The sequence below is a fragment of the Lemur catta genome, chromosome 9 (genome assembly GCF_020740605.2).
Source record: "Lemur catta isolate mLemCat1 chromosome 9, mLemCat1.pri, whole genome shotgun sequence".
In the NCBI taxonomy this organism is placed as follows: domain Eukaryota; kingdom Metazoa; phylum Chordata; class Mammalia; order Primates; family Lemuridae; genus Lemur; species Lemur catta.
Window position 1 is genome coordinate 55023679 of NC_059136.1, and position 25949 is coordinate 55049627.

General features: G+C 32.8%; 1 protein-coding gene across 37 annotated transcripts in view; it reads right to left on the reverse strand.

The window, feature by feature from the left end:
* RIMS2 (regulating synaptic membrane exocytosis 2) overlaps nucleotides 1–25949 on the reverse strand; it is a 637809-nt gene that overhangs the window by 369813 nt on the left and 242047 nt on the right. Inside the window, exons 4-5 of one of the 37 annotated variants that reach the window (XM_045561881.1) lie at nucleotides 25482–25502; nucleotides 2613–2628 (exon numbers count right to left, since the gene is read on the reverse strand). The exons of the other annotated variants lie outside the window; for them this stretch is intronic. Of the exons in view, the coding sequence (XP_045417837.1) occupies nucleotides 2613–2628; nucleotides 25482–25502 (37 nt within the window). The remainder of the gene's footprint in view (nucleotides 1–2612; nucleotides 2629–25481; nucleotides 25503–25949) is intronic. 37 annotated transcript variants of the gene reach the window in all.

Sequence of the window (25949 nt, forward strand, 5' to 3'; positions counted from 1 at the left end):
ACAGAACACTCCCAAATCAACATGATTCCATCCTTTAAGGAGACCAACTGGACTTTGGTGACAAGTTGGCTTTACTGGACACCTTCCACCCTGTAAGGGCCAGTAATTGATTCACACAGACAAATAGGCAATCCAGGTCTGGCTTTGCCTTTACTAACCAAAGTGCCTCAGCAAGTACTATTATACATGTGCTCATAAAGTGCCTGATTTACTTTCATGGGATACCACATAACATATTTCAGACCAAGCAAAGGAGATATGTCTCCTTTGTAATGCTAATGCAGAGAGGACATTAATTATGAGATCCACTGATCCTACCACATACTGTGCCATCCAGAATCTTTTCAGCCTGATAGAGTGGTAGAATGCCCTATGAAACATGTAGCTGAAATTCCAGCTTGGAGTGGACACCTTGCAAGAATGGCTTATTATCCCTTTCAGGATATAGTGCACTGCTTAAATCAATAGCTACCATACGCTGCTATGCCCCCAACCGGTAGAATTCACAGATGCAGGAAGCAAGGGGTAGAAGTAGGAATGACTCCACTAACCATTACTGCCAGTTACCCAATTAGTAAATTTGTACCGCACTGCTGCTTTGGGCTCTGTGTATCTAGAGATCCTAGTTCCAAAAGTGGGGAATGCTGCAACAGGGGATAATAAAGCCATTCATTCAGTGATCTATATGCTAGAAAAAATTAACCATACTGGCTGGAGTAATTGATCCTGATCACTATGAAAAAGTAACATGGCTACAAAACAGGTATAGGAGGATATGTTTGACATTCAGGTTATCCACTGGAATGACTCATTATTCACAAGTCATGTATAAATGGGAAACTATGATAAGGACATAATGACAAGGGGATCAGACGAAGCAGAGATGAGGGTCTAAGTCAACCTACCAGGCAAGTCACCTTGACCAATAAAAGCAGGAAAAAAATAGGAATAAGTATTAGTTATGGCCACAGGATCAACTGCAATGATAGGGGACATCATACTCATATAAGTTTTTAAAGAAATTGTGAACATAGAATCCTGTAGGACCTGTGCCTGAATGGAGTAAACTTAATTTTCAGAGGCAATTGGCGCCAAATAGTGTAAGGTGTACCATAAATAGCAGTCCCCAGCCTTTTTGGCACCAGGGACCAGTTTCATGGAAGACAATTTTTCCACGGACCAGGGTTGGGGGATGGGGTGTCATAGGGAGAAGGTGAGGAGATCAAGTGGTGATGCAGCCCATTTCCTAACAGGCCACGGACCAGTACCAGGCCGTAGCCTGGGGGTTGGGGACTGCAGCCCTAAAGTACCCACTTTTGGTGTCCTAATCAAATCCCTTTTAACTGAGCAGTGTACTCATCTTTCAGCTGCTATAAGTATTGGCTGCTAATTGCTCATAATGCTCCTGTTCTCCAAAGAAATAACCTTAAATGATGACAGCCATATCACATAGGAGGTTACCCTCATCTCAGGGATAGCTCAGATAGGTATAGATAGATGGGAGGAAGAACTGAGGAATAATTTGCTCGAGTCTTTCACCCCTACAACTAGACTTAACCTGAGATCACATCTTCGACTAGCTCCTCATTCACTTCTAGTATCTTCCTGAAGAGCATTCCCACAATAAAACATATGCACATGAATTCCAGTCCCAGGCTCTGCTTCTAGGCAACTACAACAAGACACTCCTCTTTTTTTTTCTTTCTCTGTTAGCATAAATTCTAATGGTTGGAATTTTCAAGTGCAAGGCAATAAGAAGAAAATAGACTTCAAGATAAATATTAATTAAACATCAAGATTCTGACTTCTAGCCCTCAGACTCCATACTTCACACAAACTTAATTTTTTAAAAAAGTGACAAAGTCGGTCATCTGTAAGTGACTTTTCAATTAGGCCAGAATCAAGGTGAGACCAAAGGCCTAGTTTAAGAATGGTTCTTTTGAATACAAGTTTTCCTTGTAGTGAGTTGAAATGCCACAGGTAAGTTTTATAAGTTCTCCAAGGTTAGAGACTCTGGCTATCTTTTTCACCATATTCCCCCTCAGTGACTTTAAAGTGCTTGGCAAATCATAGTTACTTAAAAAATATTAGTTGAAAGAATAAATGTAAAGTACTTGGTAGCTGCCTTTGTTTAAAATATATGCTTTTTAATTTGTCCAGGAAGAAAATTGTGCATACTCAGTGTCCTAGACAGGACTTATAAAATTTAATTCCTATACCAGGGTCAAGTTGCTCAATTAGAATTAGAGGATACAGCCAAGTTTTTGTCTAAGGTTGTGCTAGTCTCAACAAAGGTGGAAAAACAGAAGAGAAAATCAGCACAAAAACAGTTGTGGAAGAAAAAGGCAGGTACCACTTCACATAGTGCATAAGACAAAACAAATTAGGAAAAAAAGAAAAAGGAGCAAAGCAGTACAAGATATCATGAAAGAAAATATCAAAAACACTGATGTAAAGTGCAGGTAATATTTATGTCTCTTGATTTGATCAAATCCCTCTATTACTCTTTCTATAAGGAAACCATACCTAGGGTCCAGGGCTGCCTCAATGCAGTTAAAAGCAAGAAAACAATTATCAAACATCTTTTCAAAGTCTATGAATTCCTCTCTGACTATGATCTTGCTTTCTCTTTCTTGAATTTTTGTTGTTTTAGTTGGGTGTGTGCACATTAAGATCCACAACATCTACTTACTCCTCTTTAACTTAACTAACCATTATGGTTCCTTCTGGCCAGTGTTATTGCACTAATACCAACCTACTAGCATAAGAGTACCTTCCATAGTAGAAACATCTGAATTAAGAATAGAAGGCCAGGTGCGGTAGCTCACATCTGTAATCCTAGCATTCTGGGAGGCTGAGGCAGGAGGATTACTTGAGTTCAGGAGTTTAAGACCAGCCAGAGCAAGAGCAAGAACTGTACCCCTTAAAAATAAAAAAAAAAAGTAGCCAGGTGTGGTGGCACACATAGTCCCAGCTACTCAGGGGGCTGAGGTAGGAGAATCTCTTGAGCCCTGGAGTTTGAGGTTGTAGTGAGCTATGATGATGCCACTGCACTCTAGCCTGGGCAACAGAGTGAGACTCTGTCTTGAAAAAAAAAATAGATTAAAAAGGGAAAAAAGGTATTTGAAGAGAAATTAGAAGGGTCAGATAAGAAAAAAAATAAGGACATTACTTTAACTACAAAAAGTACCCAAGATCCAGTTAGGAACTATAAGAAATGGCAAAGCTGGCAAACAAGAGCATAGAACAAGAGCAAAAGAGAGTGTTAGGGAAGGTAACTGATATAAATCCTTAAAAATATGACATTACATTTTCTTAGACACAACTCACAGCAAATTAGGAATATATAAAATTGATGTTGCCATAACACATAAGAAATAAATAGTCTATGGGACCAGGTATTAGCCTAACAAAAGACTAAACTGAATGCAAAGACTTCACACCTAGGGACGAATGTGGGGCTTATCCTACAGGTCATTAGAATTTATGTCAGAGGGAAATTCTTGTTTAATAAATACAGAATAACAAGGAAACACAAAAGCGAAAAATTTCACCTATGATTATATATGACAAGGGATTTCATATATAAAAGAAAGGAATTAAATTATAAAAGAATGTGGCCCTTACAAAAAGTAAAGTTCTTGAAAGAAATTGTCACTTCCCCATCTCAAGGGCAGAAAGCCTATGTCTCTATAAATATTTGTAAGCAAATATTCATAGCAACTTTATTTGTAACAGCCAAAAATGTAGAAAAAGTCCAGATACTCATCAACAGGAGTACAGATACATAAATTTTGATATATACATACAATGGAGTACTACTCAGTAATGGATTTTAAATAGAAGGAAAGAGGAATGAATTACACATAACAAAATGGATGAATCCCAAAATCATCATGCTAAGTGAAAGCAGTCAAACTTTAAAAAGAGTGTATACTGTATAATTTCTTTTATATAAAATTCTATAAAACTCCTACTAATCTATTACAACACAAAACAGATCAGTGGTTGCTCAGGTACAGGGCAGGGCAGAGATGGATGGGAAGCAGGGATTACCAAGGGTTCAAACAAACTTTGGGTAGTGGTATTGATGTTATGTTATCTTTATTGTGGTGATGGTTTCACAGATGCATACTTGTGTATATTAATACTTACACACTTTAAATATGTGCAGTTTACTGTAGGTCAATTATACCTCAATAAGCTATTTTAAAAATCTAATATCAAATTTCATGCTCTTAACCTATATAATACACTACCTCTTTAATATGAAGCTAAGTGATCAGCAAACTTGCATGGAAAGTCAAAGATACTCAACAAATATAATTCTTCTTCACCTGTTTCTTATCTCAGAGAAGGGTCGGCCATAATACAGGAATCCATTATGTCATTTGGTATTAAGACTTGTGGAACCCATGATCTTCCTATCCTACTTAAGTATGAACTACCACCACAAACTGAAGATATGCTGTTTTAGGCTGTTATTCTTCCCAGTCTTCACCCTGTATGTGCTAATTTCCTAGAGGGCAGGGATTTTCAAGACCTTTTTCCTATACCCAGCTAAAAATATACCTGATGTGCAGTAATGATCTATCATGCTTTTTAAAAATTATGCAATGTAAGTCAGAGCACCAGGGTTTCGGTCCTAGTTTCTGCCAGTTGTGAAATCATCGGCCTGTTATCTATCTGAATGCAATTTCCAAAATCTGTACAATGAGGATACTATATTAATATTACATGATTTAGAAAGACAGTAATGATAAGTGAAAGTATTGATTAATTATAAAGTATCATGTAAATATTAGCAAGCATTCCCTTTTATTGTTATTTTTGTTATGTTTTGTTTTTTGAGATGGGGTCTCATTATGTTGCCCAGGCTGGTCCCAAATTTCTGGCCTCAAGTGATCTTCCCACCTCAACCTCCCAAAATGCTAGGATTATATGCATGAGCCACTACACCCAGCCTCTTTTATTGTTTTCAAATCATTTTCAGTAGAAATAGTAGGTAGCACTAGTAATAATTAATGGTGGCAGTTTCCTAATAACAACAGTATTAGAGATCTGGCTTCCAGAATCTTTCTTGTGGTTTTCCTACTACCACTGGCTATGGAAATCAAGTATATCCATGAAAAAAGGAGAATAGCACAATGTGATATAAAAAAAGTGACATACAAATGAAAGATTATGGACGTGTACAAAACGTATTGAAATACGCCTATAATCCTAGCTACTTGGAAAACTGAGGTGGGAGAATTGCTTGAACCCAGGAGCTCAAGGCTAGCTTGGGCAACATAGCAAGACCCTGTCTCTTAAAAAAAATAAAAAGTAAAAGAAGAGTGATCATGAAGTCATAAGTCTATTAAGAGCTAGAAAATGTTTAAATGCTGAAGTGTGTTGAATGGAATTTTTAAAAAGCAACCAAGTGAACAGCTAAAGCAAAATTCTCTCTAAAAAATGGAATATGTCACTGGTACCCCCCTTCTACTTCTTTGGCATGCCACCATTTCTCTGCTCTCCCTCCCTTTCCTCCCTCTCTCTCTCTCTCTCTCTCCCCCCTAAAAGGATAAAATAAACTGTTTACCTTTATATCTTAAAAAAAATGGAATATGTATACTGAGTCTTTGGCAAAGAGACAGAATAGCCAAGGTAGAAGAAAAAGGTAAGAGGATGAGGCAGAAAAAAAAAAAAAATAAGAAGGTAGATTATTTCAGTCTATAAACGAGTGAAAAAAAGACTGAAGAATAATGTCTTTCTCTCTCTCTCTCTTTTTTACCAAAAAAGCACTGCAAAATGCTTTAAAAAAATGAAGGTATTGGCAGGTTTACCATTTTTGAGGAAAAAAATAAACAAATGAAGAAGACCCCAAAAGCAATCACAGCATCAACAAAAATAATGGAACCTGATCAAATTAAAAAGCTTCTGCACAGCCAAGGAAACTGTCATGAGAGCAAACAGATAACTTACAGAATGGGAGAAAATATTCACATGCTACATATCCGTAGATAACTAGAATCTATATAGAACTCAGGAAAATCAGCAAGAAAAAATCAAACAACCCCATTAAAAAGTGGCCAAAGGACATGAATAGAAACTTTTCAAAAGAAGACAGAATAATGGCCAACAAACATATGAAAAAATGCTCAACATCTCTAATCATCAGGGAAATGCAAATCAAAACCACAATGAGATATCACTTAACTCCAGTGAGAATGGCTTTTATCAAAAAGTCCCAAAACAACAAATGTTGGCATGTATGTGGAGAGATAGGAACACTCATACACAGCTGGTGGGACTACAAACTAGTACAACCTCTGTGGAAAGTAATATGGAGATACCTCAAAGAGCTACAAGCAGAACTACCATTTGATCCACCAATCCCATTACTGGGGATCTACCCAAAGGAAAAAAAGACATTCTATAAAAAAGAGATCTGCACTAGAATGTTTATAGCAGCACAATTCACAATTCCAAAGACGGGGAAACAATCCAAGTGCCTATCAATACATGAGTGGACTAATAAAATGTGGTGTATGTAAACATGGAGTACTATTCAGCCACAAAAAACAATGGTGATCTAGCACCTCTTGTATTTTCCTGGATAGAGCTGGAGCCCATTCTACTAAGTGAAGTTATCACAAGAATGGAAAAACAAGCACCACATGTACTCACCATCAAGTTGGTATTAACTAATCAACACTTATGTGTACATACAGTAGTAACACTCATCAGGTGTTGAGCAGGTGGCAGGGGGGAGGAGGGGGTAGGCATAATGGTGTGGTGTGCACCATCTGGGGGATGGACATGCTTGAAGCTCTGACTCAGGAGAGGCAAAGGCAATATATGTAATCTAAACATTTGTACACCTATAATATGCTGAAATAAATAAACAAATTTACAAAAACTACAAAGAAATATTACTAACAAAGAAGCTTTATTTTTATATGATGACTTTACAAACCAAAGAGGAGTCAGCCTGGGATAAAACTTAGAAAGATTTTAAAAGGAGAGGATTTGTAAACTAAATACAGTTCAAGAAAAGAACCATAATCAAGTTTTAAGAGTGATGAACCATATCTGGGACTGGCAGTTCAATTTGAAGATAGCTGAAGTTAGTCTCTCAAAACCTTTAATAAAATAAGAAAACAGAAAAAGACTAAACTGACTGCAATATTTTCCTCTTTTCCTTTTCAAAATACTAGGAACTGGAGGCTGCTAGGCATACTGAAAAAACATCATACTTATAGACATTACTTTACAAAAACTGATGAAAGTAACGAAAGACATACAAATAAGCATGTCATAAAAGGAATGAGAATTCAAATCATGCCAAAATAGTTATTTTACTTATAACAATCAAATTTTTATATGATTTTATAAAATTACAAAATAAGACAAATGATTATTAACAGACATGCTATGGTATAACTCACTGCTGTAAGAGAAATAAGGTAGATTTTACCATAGTGATGATAAGCTATTATAGACAGGCAATATGCACTATTTCACCAATATTCTTCATTTAAAAATTACCAAAAGCATTCACTGTTCCAGTGAAAAATAAATTATATTTAAGAAATCAAGAACAGCAGCACACTGGTGTATGCCTATAGTCCCAGCTACTGGGGAGGCTGAAGCAGGAGGATTGCCTAAGCTTAGGAATTCATATCCAGCCTGGACAACATAGGAGACAAAAAGAAAGAAATCAAGAACAATGAAATTGTTGTGGCTAAGAACTATAGAAAGTAGGCCAGAAATAAAGTATTAAATTCTCATGAAAAGAATAACATGTATTGATTTACCCTTGATTGATAATTAAATATTATGAGCTGAATTGTATCCACCCAAAATTCATATATTAAAGCCAAAACTCACAGTATCCTGGAATGTGACTGTATTTGGTGATTAATTAAATTAATTTAAAGAGATGATTAATTAAAAGACCATTAGGCTAGGCCTTAATCCAATCTGACTGGTATCATTATAAGAAGGGGAAAATTTGGACACACAGAGAGACACTAGGAATTGTGCACACAGAAGAAAGTCCATGTGAAGATACAGCAAGAAGGAGACCATTTGCAAGCCAAGGAGAGAGGCCTCAAAAGAAACCAAACTCCTAACACTTTGATCTTGGACTTCTGGCCTCCAGAATTGTGAGAAATAAATTTCTGTTGTTTATGCCACTCAGCGTATGGTACTTTGTTATGGCAGCCCCAGCAAACTAATACAGATGAATAAACTCTTTTAAAATTTTTAAAAACTTATGTAACAACCAATTAAATTAAAAATAGGACAATATGAAAGCAATCAATGTCAATGATGAAAAGCAGTTTTATGTGTTCACAGTGGAAATGTAATTAGTTTACCTTTTGGGAAACAATTTGGCAATAACAGAAGTCTTAGAAAAGTTGATACGTTTCAACCTACTAATTGGATATCAGGAAATCTTTCAGAGTGAATCCTGAATACAAGAAAAGGTACAATCAATAAAAGCAATAATAATAGTTTAATAATAACGTTAATATTATTTACTCACTGTTTCTTATTTGCCAAGCCATGTTCTAAATGCTTTACATATTTTAACTAATTTAGTCTTCATAAAATTCACCGCTACACTGTTTTTTAGCTATACTTAATATTATAAAACCCAAAGCATTTGTTAATATTTTGGCATAATTTCTTCAATTCATTTTTCTATGCCTTTTTTTCTTACTTTTAAAACAAAATCAGAAACCACATCTCTCTATATTCTTTTTTCACTTGACATAGATGAAGGAAGTCAAAAAGCATTATTCTAATATCAAATAACTGAAAGTATAATGAAAGTCAACAGAAAACTAGGATTTTGCTTTAGGTACAAGATTTTATGAACACATATAAAGTGAAGTTAAGCTCTATTCTTTTGAATACCCTAATCTCATACATATTTGGATATGTTTTTGTTTATTTTTCATTTCAATTATAGTTGCACTAAAAGTAATGTTAGTACTGGATAAGTATAAGACATAAAGCTATTTCTTAATGCCAATCCTCAAATGTCTACAGATGTGTAATCAAGTGTAATCACAAATAGAATTCAAACAAATTTGGTAAAAGCAGTTTGAGAATTTTAAACAGATGCTAAGAGACTCCTGAAACATCAGAACCATCTGTAAGATTTATGGAGAAAGATATCGAGCTGATTGGGTTAACAAGGCTCCCCTGCATTCCTGTAGCTACAGGCAGATTAGGCAGAGCACCATCAGGCTGTGAAAACTGAAAATTTTACTATGATTCACTTGCTTGTATCTTGCTGATAATGGAGATTTACATCAAGAAAGGAAATCAAGTCTACATTTTTCAATATTTAACAATAACGATGAGAGAGAGAGAGAGGTATGGAAACTCATTCTTCTGAGATATTAACAGTAAGAAAGCAAGCAACAGTTTGAGATGTTGAAACAAATTTTAGAGATTTAGCATTTATTATTTCTAGAGATAAAGTCAAAAAGGAATTAATTTTCTGATACAGTTGTATGTACAGGGAGGGAGGAAGTGTAGCAAATAATTAAGTAAAAGAATGAATAAAGTAAATAAATAAGTAAAAGAATTCCCGAATAGCAGCATTATGTACCCAGATGAGCTCAGAGAGCCTAACTGTTTTCACTACAGAAGATAAGGTTTTCTCTGGCAATAGAAATCTGGAGATTTTATGCATGAAAATGCTAGACCCTGTGTTCTTTAAGCCCTGCTCTTAAAAACTACACCTATCATTCCTACCTATTTCAAAGTTCTTCTTACACTGATGTGGAAGGTTTTACACATTGTTTTGGTATTTTAAAAAAATAATAAAAGAAAGAAAATTTCTGGTATGAGCAAATTCATTTAAAAGACAGCTATCCCAATTTGGGAGCCTGGGGTGAGAGGATCGCTGGAGGTGAGAGGCCAGGAGTTCAAGATCGGCCTGGCAACATGGCGAGAACTCGTTTCTACAAAAAAAGTTTAAAAATTGGGTGGGCACAGTGGCCCATTCCTGTAGTTCTAGCTACTTAGGAGGCTGAGGTAAGAGGATCACTTCAGCCCAGGAGTTCAAAGTTGCAGTGAGCTATGATCACACCATTGCACTTCCACCTGGGTGACAGGGTAAGACCCCACTTAAATAAATAAATAAATAAATAAAAATACGTTTATTCTACAGTTGTATTTTTGTCAAATTAACAAGTGTACCTCGCTGGACGCGGTGGCTCACGCCTGTAATCCTAGCACTCTGGGAGGCTGAGGCGGGAGGATCACTCAAGGTCAGGAGTTCAAGACCAGCCTGAGCAAGAGCGAGACCCCGTCTCTACCAAAAATAGAAAGAAATTAGCTGGACAACTAAAAATATACAGAAAAAATTAACCGGGCATGGTGGCACATGTCTGTAGTCCCAGCTATTCAGGAGGCTGAGGCAGAAGGATTGCTTAAGCCCAGGAGTTTGAGGTTGCTGTGAGCTAGGCTGACGCCATGGCACTCTAGCCCGGGGAACAGAGCGAGACTCTGTCTCTCAAAAAAAAAAAAAAAAAAAAAAAAAACAGTATACCTTTCTATAGCAGCTCTAGTTTAACTTATCGGCTTTTTTATTAAAGTTTTGCTCTTGAACCATTTCATTGCCACAGTGTAAAGTAAGTACACTAAACTGTCATTGCCTAAAAAACTAGTTGGAAAATACCTTGGCATTATTTCCTGATGTTGAACATATGAATGGAATATATCTAAGAGACATACACAACAGGAGACATATACAAAAGTGTTAACAGCACCACTTTGACAATAGCAAAAGTATGGAAACAATCCAAAAGCCTATCAGTGGGAAAGTGGATTAAAAACTGTGATATAGTCACAATATAAAATATTATACAGCAATAGAAATAAATAGATTACCACAACCCGTACAATATGGATGCAGTGGGAAAAATAGACCAATACCTTTTTATAAAGATTAAACTACTAATGCTTTTTAGAAATACATGTATAAGAAATCTATATAAAAGGAAAAACAAAGGAATAATAAACTTGTGGCTCAACAGAATTATAGAGACAAACTGGAGGAGTCAAGGAAATGGGATGAGGTAAACGAATGATTAGATGTAAATGATTTCCAAAGTTCTAGCTCTTATTTGGGATGGTAGGTTCATGGATATTTATTACAGTATTCTAAAATAATTAACAATTTCCTGAGTAGCTCGTATAAGGTTTGCCTTCTTGCCATAAACAACTATAAAATTGGGCAGAATATATAAAACAACCACTTTAAGGCACTGGACAAGACACAAGGCTGAGATTCTTGAGAAAGGGGTGAGCTTCACAATAGCTTTCTGCCTGGAAACAATTTCCCAACTGTAGAATGAGGAATTGGAGCCCAAATGGAAAGCTTTGGTTTTACTGAGCATAAGAAACATAATCCAGTGTTAAAAACAGAGATTAGAATTCAGGCTGGCTAAGGTAACTAAAATTTTTGTTGCAGGATAATAGACAGAAGAGACCCTAAGTGAATAAGCTCCCAAAATCGGCACAGAAGTTTTACTCAGGCTTCTGCCCAAATCCTAAGCAGTACATAGACAGGTTATCTGGAGCCTGATAGACTACACCTGCTGAGGGCTCAAAGTTGAAGAGACATTTCAGAAGTCATATTGTACTATGAAACTCTCCGATCAGGCAAACTTGGAGAGATATTTGTGAAAATCCCAGAGCATTCAGTTGTGACCTCACAAAGGTCATGCATTAAGAATAAAAAAACAAAACAAAACAAAACAAAAAACCACACTCTAGAAGTAAGGACTGTGCCCTATAACAAAGGAAAAAAGGAAAAAGTACTGTCCAAATAAAGCCTTTAACCAAGGACTGACAAGATCAAGGTGATCCTCCTTAATTTAACTGCCAGACATAATATAAATCAGCATTCGTAAGAAGGAATCATGATATAGAATTTCTACAATACATCATTTGCAGTGTTCAGCCTACAATGAAATGTTACAAGACACGCAAAGAGGCAAGAAAATGAATCCATAACCATAAGAACAAAAGTCAATAGGGACATTCAAAACCATCCTACAGATGACCAGGATATTGCAACCAGCAGAAAAGAACTTTAAAATAACTACAATGAATATGTAGAATATGTAAAAGGAATCAGTGGAAAGGCGGATACAGTAGGGAAACAGATGGAAGAATTTCAGCAAATTAATGAAAGCTTTAAAAAAAATGGCAATTCTAGAACTGAAACATGAAATAACAGAAATGTAGAATACATTGCACATGATTAACAATAGAATGGAATAAAAACTGAGGTTTCTTCTATACCTCTGCTTGTCCAAAATATACATAATTTTTGGTAAGTACTAGAATGGCAGACATTCTGAGATTGTTAGGTGGTAAAGAGAGAGGTGTCTTGGTATGGGAGACTGATAACTGTTTTTACAAATCACATAATTAAGAGAACAAAAGATTCCTAATAGAGAGTCTAGCTCTGTTGAAACCAATATAGAAAACACATAATGCTGATAGGCAGGAAATACTGCTTTAAAATAGGGCCTATTTTCTTTGGCTTCCCTTTTTGCTATAATGGTATAGGGCCCGGTGCCTCAGGCAAACACTTGTATAAATTTTAACTAACAGCTTTTCCTTAGTAAGGTAATTAAACCTCTATGCATTATATAACATCATGCATATTATATAATAAGCAATATATACATATATGTGGAATTAAAATGGACAAATTCTTAACAAATGTACTCTCTAAATCTCATCCAAATGTAAATTACTACAGTGGTCTAGGTAATATATATCAGGGGAGAGGGAGAATTTTTTTTAATCAGAAATTTATTTACTATAAATATATCATAATCCCTACAAGATTCTAATAAAGACAAACATGAATAATTGGATAGCTTTCAAATAAGCTGCTCTATTTCTGTTAAAAATGAATATGTAAAAATGGAGTTTACTAATTTTAAATTCACAATTTAAGGTGGACTATACTTAGAAATGTTGGTAAAGAAATATGTATTTAAATATCATTATCAATTCTTAAAATTTAATTCTGATTGACATTAATAGTAGCATATGGGGTTAAAGTATTGGCATTCTTTTTTGATTAAATGGAAAGGCTTCAATGGAGGTAAAATTTTCTGACACATGTAAAGACAAAAGTAGCACTTCACATAATTTGGGAAATAAGGGATTAACTTTGAGGGATGAAGTGATCAACTTCCAAAGGATAATTATTACTAATTATTAATTAATAATAAGCTGTTTTTTGGATACAAACATTAGTAATTCAGGATTACAGATAATACTGTAATTTTCTGTTCGTCTCAACATCCAATTTATATTTGTTTTTGGTGTGGTTTTCCACTGTACTTGAATAAACTTTTAAATTTTTCTTCTAATGTTTGATAGGCAGAGTTCTAAAAATGTCCTGCCTCCCTCACCCCTCCCAAGATTTCCAATCCATGAATATATTATACCTGTGATTACATTATGTTACTTGGTAAAAGGAGGTTTTTTTATAGATGCATTAAAGCTATTAATTAGTTGACTTTGGGTTAATCGAATGAAAAATAATCAGGGTAGGCCCAATCTAATCCCATGAGCCCTTTAAAAGCAGAGAATGTTTTCTTGCTGGTAGCAGAAAAGGAAGTAAGAAAGATTACAAGCGGGAGAAGGATTTGACATGCCATTGCTGGCTTTGAAAATGGAGGAGACCATGAAGCAGGTAATGCAAGAGGCCTCTAAAAGCTGACAGCAGCCTCCAGCAGACAGCCAGCAAGGAAGGAAATAGGGACCTCAGTCCACAACCTCGAAGAACTGGATTCTGCCAACAATGTGAATGAAGCTGAAAGTGGATTCTTCCCAAGAGATTTCAAATAAGAGTTAACACCTTGATCTCAGCCTTGTAAGACCCTAAGCAGAGAATTCAGCCAAACATACCTGGACTTTTGACCTACAGAACTGCAAGACAGTAAAGAGGGTGTTGTTTTAAGACACTAAGCTTGTGTTAAGTTCTTATACAACAATAGAAAATTAATATATCATGCATTTGTATTAAGGGTTTTATAAAATAATAAATCTTCTTTGCATTAAACAACATTTAAAAAAACGCAGAATGAGAATTAAAATATTCAAATGCTCATGCAGGTGAAGAATTCCATATAATTTTTGGACTGTATTATCATATTGTCATACTGCTTTTCATTAAAACTGCTCATCTATATATTTGTTGTAATGCCAACAGTAAAGAATATAAATAAGCATTTCCTTAGCTATGTGTGCTTCATGGGAAATATGGTAATATTCTTTAAAGCACATATTGCTCTAAGTATATTTTCATCATCAGATTTACATTTTGTGCAAATAGTTTTTATAACAAGCTGTTCAATTTCTCCAGAAAAGGTAGTGTGTCCTATTTTTATGTTGGTCATGTTTTGTTTCAAAATTATGATATAACTCAGAAGTCCCGAAAAAATTATGTTCAGAAATCCACAAAAAACCATTGTGGCCTTGGAAAATTTATTCATTTAAAAGATTGGCCATGATTACAAATAATTATCACCAAATTTGCAGCACACACTTTTCATTTCTTGTACTGTGATTAACACTAGTTGAAGGATCAATTGGTGACTACTCTAACAAAGCCTAATTTCATCTTTAGCATATTCATTCTCATTACAAACATCATCAAATTTCCCTTAAAAATTCCTTGTGGAAATTATCGTTGAAATGGATGTCCCTCCAATTAGAAGACAAAGAAGTATGATGACTTTTATCTCTTAATTGTATCTGATCAGACATTTTCTCTTAAAATTAAATCAGTCATACCAATCTTGTGTTTACTGTGAAGAAAGCCTCTGCGCATTTTGCTCATGTTTTGCCATTAGCAATAGTCATTAGAATTTAGATGAAGTAGAGTAGTAAAGAAAGACTACTTAAAAGTTATATATTCTCAGCTGGCACTATGGCTCAGGCCTGTAGCCACAGCTACTCAGGAGGCTGAGGCAGGATGATCGCTTGAGCCCAGGGTTCGAGGTTACAGTGAGTTGTGATCAGCCACTGCACTCCAGCCTGGGAAACAGAGTGAGACCCTGTTTTTGTTTTTGTTAAAAAAAAAAAAGTGATATATTCTCTATATATTCTGATGATATACAATGATAATTTAATTAGGACACAAGGTTCTCAATTAGCCACTGGACAATGGGCTATCCAGTGATTTTGGAAAAGCACAATAAATTACAAAGAATGAAGTCAGGGATTATAAAGGAAGCTACATACATAATTCCTCCCAGTAAAGTGTTTAGCCAATACAATTTTAAGAGAACAGATTTCTCCTTTGATAATGAGGGGCCAAGCAGCTACCCTCAAGCTAACCTTCCCACAGATAATAAGTATTAATTCTGGACAAAATATGAACAACTATTTGAAGGCCCTAGAGAGTATCAAAAAGAAGAAAGATACTAGGGAGCAACTGATTCTTGGAAGATGATACTAAGTGAATTTCCCATTTTTATGACTTTTAACCAAATGTAATCAATGCCTGGAGGCTAATATATTAGAAAACTCAAGAGTCTTATTGGCTTGAAAAAACAAACGAAGGAGTTGGAGGTAAGATGGGTATGACCAAAAAGAAACAGAAAATTACCTTTGCTTTTTCTCTTAAGTAAAGGAAAAATCAAATTCTGTGTATAAGAAACAGTGCCAAAATTTCATGCATGCACAAGAAGACTTCAAGAAGCTCAGATAAAATTAATTAAATTAAATTAAGATTACCTCAAGGGAAGCTAAGTTTGTAGCTAAAGCTAAACCAAATTAACTTCCTGTTTTCAAAATAATCAGCACTCTTCAGAGGGACAAATTTCAGTCTCTATAAAGCATTGTTAATCATGTCCAAATTACATTCAAAATTACCTGATATTATAAGAAATAGAATAACATGACCCATACTCAACAGAAAAAGCAATTAATGGAGACTCAGAGATAACCTGGATGTTTAAATTAGCAGAAGATTTTAAAACCACTATATTATAGTGGTTTTATAAATAAATAAATAAATTTGTTTTTATTCTGTGTTCAAAGAAATAAAGGTAACATGTTCAAAATGAGTAAAAAGATAGGATACTTCAACAGAGAAATAGGACTATAAAAAAGAACCAAATGGAAATTTTAGAATAAAAACTAAAATATCTGAAATAAAAAAGTCACAAGATGAGCTTTTCATCATCAGAGAAGGTTATGAAAGAAAAATAATCAATGAAATTGAAAATTACTCAATCTGAAGAACAGAGAAAAAAGTTGAAAAAATTACAGGAACCAAGGGATAATATATAAAAGGTCTAAAATACAGTAAAGAATCAGAAAGAAAATAGAGAGAAAATGTGGTAGAAAAAATTGTTAAAACAATGGCCAAAAAATTATTCAAATTAGGTGAAAAAATTCAAATTAGATAAAGGACATAAATTTACAAACTTACAAGGCACAGAAGACCCAAACAAAATAAATACAATAAAAACCATTTGTAAATACATTATAATAAAACTGATACAAGCAAAAAATAAAGAAAAAATTTAAAATCAACCAGAGAAAACACATTAAACACAAAAAACAATTTAAAATGTCAATGACTTGTCATCATGAACTACTGACTTCTTATCAGAAATGATGAAAGCCACTTTAAACTGCAGAAATTTAAATTTTTTATAAAAAGACTGTAACATAGAATTCTATATTCCAGAAAAATATTCACAAAGAATGAAGACTAAATAGATTTTTTTCAGATAAGAGCAAATGGAGACATCATGAATACCTACACTTCAAGAAATACCAAAGGAATTTCTCCAGGCTAACGAGAAAGTCTATCAAATGGAAACCTGGGTCTTCAGAAAGAAAAACTATTAAATTGGGGAATAGGTGATTAAATATAAAAGACTACTTGTTCTTCTTAATCTATTTAAAATACGTAAGACTGTTTGAAGCATTTTATATAAAATGGTACACTATAAGCACTAAATAGATTGTTAATAGATTATGAAAGTGCAATTAATAAAAATTAATGGTAAAAAATATACATAGCAAATAGATAAATTAAAATTGGATTATAAAGTATATTTACATACACCCAAAAAAGGACAGGAAAGCAGAATGAAAGTAGAACAAAATCCATAAAACAAATACCTAAATTCAAATATATTAATAATTATATTAAATGTTAATCAACTAAATACTCCAAGTAAAAGAGGAAAATTATCAAAATGCATTTTAAAAAGTAAGACTTGACTATTCAATACTTATAAAAGATATACTTTATATAAAGCCACAGATACATTGAAAGTAAATGACTAGGAAAAAAACCCACAATGAAAGCAAAAAGCAAAGGAAACACAGCAGGGTGTGGGACTCCTTTGGAGCCCCTCTGTGTCCAATGGACTCAGGTCAGTGCTCAGTGAAGGCTGGCGGCTGGCTGGACTGTCCAGAGTTATTCAACTAGAGAGGAGGGTTGACCTCTTGAGTCACTTGGGGCCTGAGTCACTTTGAGATTATGGCTGTTCTCCAATGAGTGTCTCCTGATGCTATGTGTTATTATCCATGCAGAAGGAAAAGAAAAGCCTTCTTTCAGTTCAAAGATGAGGCTTCTCACCCTTTTTCTCTTTACATTGACAATTATATATGTCTTTTTAAAAATCATTGTATATTCATTTCTGGAAGTATGAGGTGGGGGTAAATGTTGTAAACAAAGAATAAACACAGAAACAATACCAAAAAAAAAAAAAGAGAGAGAGAGAGAAACTTGTAGACAGAGAGTATTACCAAGGAAAAGACGGACAATTCACAAAGATTTTTTTAAGTCAATTAACCAAGAAAACACTAACATGAATGTGTAGGTACTCAGTAACAGAGCTTTAAGACACATAGAGCAAAAATTGACAAAATTTTAGAAAAAAACAATAAATTCTATAATCATAGTTAAAATTTTTAACACCTTTCTCTCAGCAATTGAGAGAAAAAATAGGATAAAAATCATTACAGAGAGAGAATAAAATTACATCATAAAAAATAAATAAGATATTTTAATAAGATGTTTAGAAATTAACATATTTTAAATAAATTATGTATCAGAAAAACCACAAGGTTTCACCTTAGGAAACTTGAAAAAGTAAAGGAAATTAAAACCACAGTAAGTCAAAACAAGGGAATAAGATAGGAACATTAATCAGTGAAATAGTAAGTAAACAAGAGTAAATTATCAAAATAAAAAGAAAAAAGGATAATATAATCCTAGGAAAACTGATAAGCAAAACAGAGAAAAATCACAAATTACAAAATACCAATATCAGAACAAAAGAAGGGTTATCACTATAGATTCCCTAGACAGTAAAAGGATAATAAAGAAATATAACAAAATTTTAACAACAAATTAGTCAGCTTAGATAAACTAAAACATTTCTTGAAAAACGCAACTTGCAAAATGCACTGAGAAAGATTAAACAGAAAATCTAAATAGCTCTATTTATCTTAAAGAAATTGAATTCTTCTTCAAAACTGTCACAAAAGAAAACCAGATGGTTTGCTGGTGAATTCTATCAAATTTTTAGGGGGAAATAACAGCAATCTTATACCAACTGTTCATAAAATAGAGGAGAAGTAAATACCAAACTCATTTTATGAGGTAAGAATAACCCTAATGCCAAAACCTGTCAAGGACATTTCAATAAAAGGAAACTAATATCTCTCATAAACACAGATGCAAAAAAAGCTTATCAAACTCAGAGAAAATCTAAACCAGCAATATATAAAATGATAATATACCATGACTACGTGTGATTTAACCAATTAAACCAATGCAAACTTGGTTTAATATTTAAAGCTAAATTAGTGTAATTAGCAATATTAACAGAACAAGGGGGAAGGATTATATAATTTCAATAACTGCAGAGAAAGCACTTGACAAAATGCAAACCCATTCATGATTTTTTTAAAAAAACTATTACTAAACTCTCACAACTTGTGTCTGACATTATGCTTGGGACACGGTCCTAAACATTATAATAAGAAAAGAAAAAAAAAATAAAAAGCATAAGTATTGAAAAAGAAGTAAACTGTCTATGTTTACCTAGAATATCATAACAAATCTACAAAACAACTATTAGAACTAGTAAATGAATTCAGCAAGGTCAAAAGATACAAACAATATTAAAAATAAATTAGATTTTTATATACTAACAGCAAACAACTGGACACAGAAATTTTTAAAAGAATTCCACTTATAATGAGATCAAAAACTTAAAATACTTAGAAAAAAAATTTCACAAAAGTCATCCAAAGCTTGTACCCTAAAAACTACATAGCATTGCTTAGATAAATTAGAGATGACCTAAATAAATGAAGAGCTATAACACTGGAAGACTCAATGTTAAGATGTTAATTTTCCCCAAATCAATCTACAAAAATATGAAGTAGTCCCAAAATTAATCCCAGCAAACTTTTCAAATCAAAATTAACAAAGTGATTATAAAATATACATGAAAACACAAAAGATCTAGACTATTCAACCTACTGAAAAAGAAGAACAAAGATGGAGGATTTACACTATCAGACTTCAAGATTACTATAAAGTAAGATTGAGGTGTTGTGTAAGGATAGACAAATAGATCAATAAAGTAGACAGCCCAGAAATAAAACCACACTTATACAATTATTCAATTTACTACAAAGGTGACAAAGCAATCCAATAGGGAGTAAAAAGCCTTTAAGTCTTTTCAGCAAATGGTAATGATACAACTGGATATCCATCTGGAAAAATATGAATCTTGACCCCTACCTCACACTATAGACACAGAAATTAGTTTGTGATGGATCATATAACTAAACCAAAAAGCTAAAACTCAAGCTTCTGGAAGATATATAGAAAGATAGTTTCATGACTTAGGGGTTGGTGAAGGATTTTCAGATTGCACACAGAAAATAAAAACTATAAGAAGAAAAAATTGATAAGTTAGATTTCATTAGAATTAAAACTCCTGCTCATCAAAACACATTGTTAAGTAAATGAACAGGCAAGCCACAGAATAGGGGAAAATATACACAAAACATAACTGACAAAGGACTGACTTCAGGTTAAAGAACATCTATAACTTATAAATAAAAACACAAACAACTTAATGTTTAAAAAATTAGATACTTCGCAAAGGAAGATACACAAAAGGCCAATAAGCATATGAAAAGTGTTTGATGTTGTTAGTCAACAGGCAAATATAAAACCATATCACAAGAAGATGCCATTATAAACCTACCAGGATGACAAAAATTAAAAAGACTTACATCTCAAATGATGCAAAGTATGTGGAACCAATGAAACTCTCAAACATGGTCAGCGGAAGTTTAAATGTAACAACCACCTTTTTAAATGATCTGGCATTATAAAATTAATATACACATACTCTATGATCTATAAATTCCTCTTCTAGATGTTCACTCAAGAAAAATTAAAATATATGTCCACAAAAATATTTATATGAGTGTGGCATATTCATAAAATAAAATATTATTCAGCAATGAAAAGAAAAAAATCTACTCATACATGCAATAACATGTATTTTTTTAATTATGCAGAGTAAAAAGCTTTAGAAAGAGAGTACATTCTATGTGGTTTCAATTATATGAAGATAGAGAACAGGCAAAGCTATTCTATACTAGGAAACTTAAAGAGCAGTACAATATTTGGTTCTGGAGGCTGAGGGGAATGGATATTTACTAGGAAGTAGTGTGAAGGATATAATGTGGAAATTCAGAGATTAATAAATATATAGTCCCTAACTCAAGGAGCTCACAGTATAGTGACTTTACCCATAACATATAGCCAGTAAGCAGCAGACCCTAGATATGAACTCAACTCCTATGTTCAACACTAACCAACATAACCTACAATATATAATAAAATCAGGCATATAAATTAATCCTTACTTAAACACGGCAGTTCTCTTTGCCATTTTCTATTACCTCTATCTCTGACATTTAAAAGGACACACAGTAAGATGAAAAGTTTAAAGAAGTATAAGTGAATGTAAATCAGTTTGAGTTTGAGTTTGATTAAAGTAAGCAGCTGGACTTAATTTGTTCAAGAGTAAAATGACAGTGGTAGAATAGAGAAGTCTTCAAATTGTGTTTCTTAGAACCCAACATGGGACCTACATCCCACTTTCTAAACCAGAGCTGTTCCGCTTCTATTTGGTTTACATATTGAGCTAGAATTTGAAAGAAATGTAAAACAAACAAAGAGCATAATTTGAAAAACATTAGGCAAAATAAAGAGCGTGCTCACATTTTAAGATAATACGATATTAATGTGCAATGGTTCTTTTCATTTTGCCTTGTAAGAAATGTTCACACACATTTCTGAGATACTTAAAATTTATCAAATTTAGAAGCTAAACTAAAATTGTAGGTTTTAGTCCTAGGAATTATTTTGTTGGGACCATGAATTTTTGAGTAATTCACAAATGAATATAAATATAACTCACAGCACCACAGCATTTATGAAATGAATTCATTTTACTATTCAGTGAATAGTGCTGGAATTAAAGAAGTTTACTAGTAATTATCTTCTTTGACTTTTCTAAAATCCTTCATGATCATATAGAAGTTGACAATAAAAAAGTATAGTTAACATTAACCTGTCAGTCATCACCAAAATCAGTGGCTTTATAAAAGTTCTTTCAATAAAGAAAATACTTAAAGACTGCAGATCAGTATCAGATTAAGGATCTATACTAATAACTGTGGTATATTGCTAGGGTCCATAGTAAATATTCAGGTAAAAATATTAATGCTAAACATATCTAAATCAAAAGTCATTTTGATTAGAAATCTAAACACAATTGTGTTAAGGTCTTACATCTATAATAAATAATAATTTATAGTCATAAAATTATTTTATAATAATAATTAGATATTTAATAACATTTGTACATGTACATAAATGTATATAAGACTATTGAGTGCTTTATACCTCATAATATAGACTTTTCAGGCAATGTGAGAATTCAGTTGTGTTGGGATCATACCAAGTCCAAACAATGCACACTGTGCAGATTGCACCCTCAGAGCTATGAAAAGTAAGCATGCTGTTCTTTCAATATCAAAGTAGGCATTACTGTGCCATGATGAATAACAAGTGTCTGTGCCAAAATTCCTGGACACAAATTAATGGTTTCACTATAAACCAAAGCCATGTTAAATGCTATGTAAATGACAACTACTTCTGACTAAAAATATTACCAGACTAAATAGACATTTATTTTGCAAAATCAGATTTTATTTAAAATCTCTAATGTTTAGAACTATGGTAATGTTTCAATGGAATAAAATCCATTTACACTAGGTGAATTTGAGCTTTACATTCCATTTTTATAATTAGAGTAGCCCTGTAAATTTACTGTCAAATCACAACACTTTCGAGAGAGAAAAGTGGTATGAATAATAATCACTGGAGGACAGCAGGCACAAACAAACTGAGACTACCCCGGACAAACTAAATCATACAGTTACTTGCAATTGAAAACACCAACAAATTCAAGTATGCTTTCATTTACTAAATTTTTTCTTAATCTTACTTTTAAATATGAAAATCTGCATATCTCATATATATATGTATACATATATGGAAAGGAGAGAAAGACTGTTTTTAATATCTATTCTGAATAAATGCTAGTTCTATTATGCCCCTGTGTGGCCAGACAGCACAACAAATTCACTGTCACACATTTAGTGACGAGGAAAAAAATTACATCTAGAGGAAAATACAGATCTCATTGTATAAAAAAGATGGCTAAAAATCAGAAAATGAGAAAATTTAGAGGATATTTATTAAGTGCATTTTTCTATAAATTTTATCACAAAACATAGTCATCATTAGCATATTTATTTGAATACTGCCCAAAGCAATTGCTAACTCAATGCAGTGAACCCTGCTAAAAAAATATATCTTCTAGCATCCCAATATTTATATTTGCTTCCAAAGACAAGATAACAAAAATTAGATTTCATAATGAATTCAGTACTTGAGGACTTTCTTTACTGAGAACAAAAGCAATTATGTTTGTGTCCTGATTAAATAATTTAATTTGGCAAAAATGAGTTAACAGTTAGAAGACTTGATAACAAAAATTTAAATTAAAATGCATTTCATCAAAACATATCAAATGAATTTATGTAAGCTGTAGACACATTTGTTTTTCTTGCCGGACCTTCAGTTGTTTCACGTCAGCTATAAAAGAACAGAGGATCCTGTCACTTCCTTTATGCACTAAAATGGTACACAAGAACCAAAATGGTAAGAGAATACGCTAAGAACTTTCTGTCTGAAGCATAAGGGTCAAGCTATACGGTTTCCAACAAAAAGTTAGCCCAAAATATTCTAATGATTTTCATTCATAAATAAATTTCAATTATTCATAATGTAATAAAATAGTTTAACAATCTATATTAATCTCCAGTTTAGTGATTTATGTTACATGTAATATTATTGCTGTATTTAAAATCTTTCCTCTTTTGACAAGTTGAACTTGGAAATGTTTCTGGAGCAAGTATTATGGGAGATTTCCATTCTTTAACATTTTATTGATAATATGTCATAGAAGTCAACTGCCCACCATGTAAAAACCTGATGAAAGTTGAATTGCAGATTTAGGGATAAGAAAAGATTAGTTACCTAAGAAAAGTCTTAGTTTAAAAATTACTAGAAGGGGTCCCCTTTTAATAATGCAGTCTCTACAACTGATACATAGTACTATTCTAGCAATTTCTACTAGAAAGCAATTCAAAATAAAATATAATACAATTGTCCAAGTCTATGATGTTCTTTTTCCATCAGTTTAAAGATAACAGTTAATGTCACAATACAAACACTGAATATTCCATATCAACTAAATAATTAAATGATAACTATTCAAAACTGTTCTTTCCAGAGGTGACAGTTATAAAATTGATGCTTAAAATCTCAAGACCATTAATGTCCAGTCCATAAAGTTAAAAGACCCATTATTTTAAAAATAAATTTAAGTTCTCCTAAGATCACATCTTCTGATGGTATACTCTGGTCATTCTTCTTCCATGATTTTTTCCTTCAAGAATGATTTTTCACTCTATATCTTTACTTTCTGCTTCAGTGTTAATTGAAATGTTAATGTCTAAACATTTTATCTTTTTAAAGAATCTAAGCAGAATAAAAAATCTGAAAGACCCTTAAATCTAATCTGAACACAAAACCTAACCAAAAAATTAAAATATGTGTAAGCTTAATTATGAACTCATGTACTTATTTTAAACTCTTCATACTTTTAAAATATTAAGTATGTAACTAGTTTTTATTGATATTAAAAGTAAATCAAACAGTTGATTGTGAAGATCAGTAGATCTATTTGTGAAATAATGTTACATGTTTTTTAAAGACTAATAAGTTAAAAACATATACAGGCAGGGATTTTTTTCCCAAGGCAAGATAAATTATTTATTGATTAACTGGTAGTTCTGGATAATTTTAGATAAGAATCAAAATAAGTTAAATAAGATTTTTCTTATAAGCATTAAAAACTTCATAATTTAATGTTGAATTGCAGTCACATTAAATTCCGGATTTTAATGAGAGTATTGAAATTATAGGCATGCTAACAACAAAAGCAACTTGAAGCCAAAGCAAATGCATATAATGATGGCGATGCACACAATTCCTTCAAAAAATAGATATTCTCATATTTTCAAACTTATATACTTACTTTAAAACCAATTCCTTACTATGTTGTTAATAGCATAATTCCTATAGTGAATATACACCCAACCCTAATATTAGTACTTTTAAGCACTATAAATTCTTGGCATTAAAAAAAGAGATGGAATAAAACAAGGAAAAGATTTATAAGGGATGAGTGCAAATCCTAAAATTCTGATAGCTTCAGGTCATGGAAATTTTTTGAAACCTGCTTCTTTTATTTAAATATAACATGCGATACATATTATCATAAATTACAAACACTCACATAATATATTACTAAATAAAAAGAAAAAATACCTTAATATATAGCTAGCCTATTATAGAATACCCTAATACTTCATATACTGTTACATATTCTCAGTCTGAAAATAAACTATGAAAAACTCAAATTAGTTTATTGGATAGAACTACACTGAGAAAAGAGTAAAATTTTATAAGAAATAGATTTGTGATTCCATATTCAAGGAAAAGGTCATAAATATATTTATCATCAGTAAACACTTTAAATGCCAACAAATTTTAAAAGCCTTCTTTTCATTTGCTAAATTAAGATACATATTGTATAACAGGTATTTTTTTAATCTCTAAAATAGGTTGCCTCACATTGTTCCGAGATCCTAAAAGGAAGAGACCCAGCAATACCATTCGATATTTTATGCACTATTAGTTTCCCATCAGTTTCCAGAAGGTTTCAGTGCATTATCATGTTCACAAAATTTCTTTCTCAGTCTTTCTCCAGATACATTTAGTTAAAATGGGAGCTTTTTATACAAGGTATATAACATGAAAAATTCTCAAAAGCCAAACAGCTTAAATGAGGGAAGGACTGTATGATAAAACTGCATTTTAAAAGCATTCTTTAATAGAATGTCTCTTTTAATGTAAGCCAGAGAAACCATCTAAAACATATGTTCATAATTTAACAATCTTCATTACAAAAAAATGATCATGCTGAAAAACAATGAGAATTTATAACAAAGAATCCTGCCAACCTAGCCAACCTAACACAAAGCATTATTAGCAGTTCCACAAACACAGCTTGTTTAAAAGTGATTATTGATCTACCCTGCATAGAGAAATGTCTTAGACCTAGAAAACATCTTCCACATGTTTTACAACAGCATGCATGACTGCTAATTCACATTTTCCAACAAATCACATATGATTATATAGCCCCATC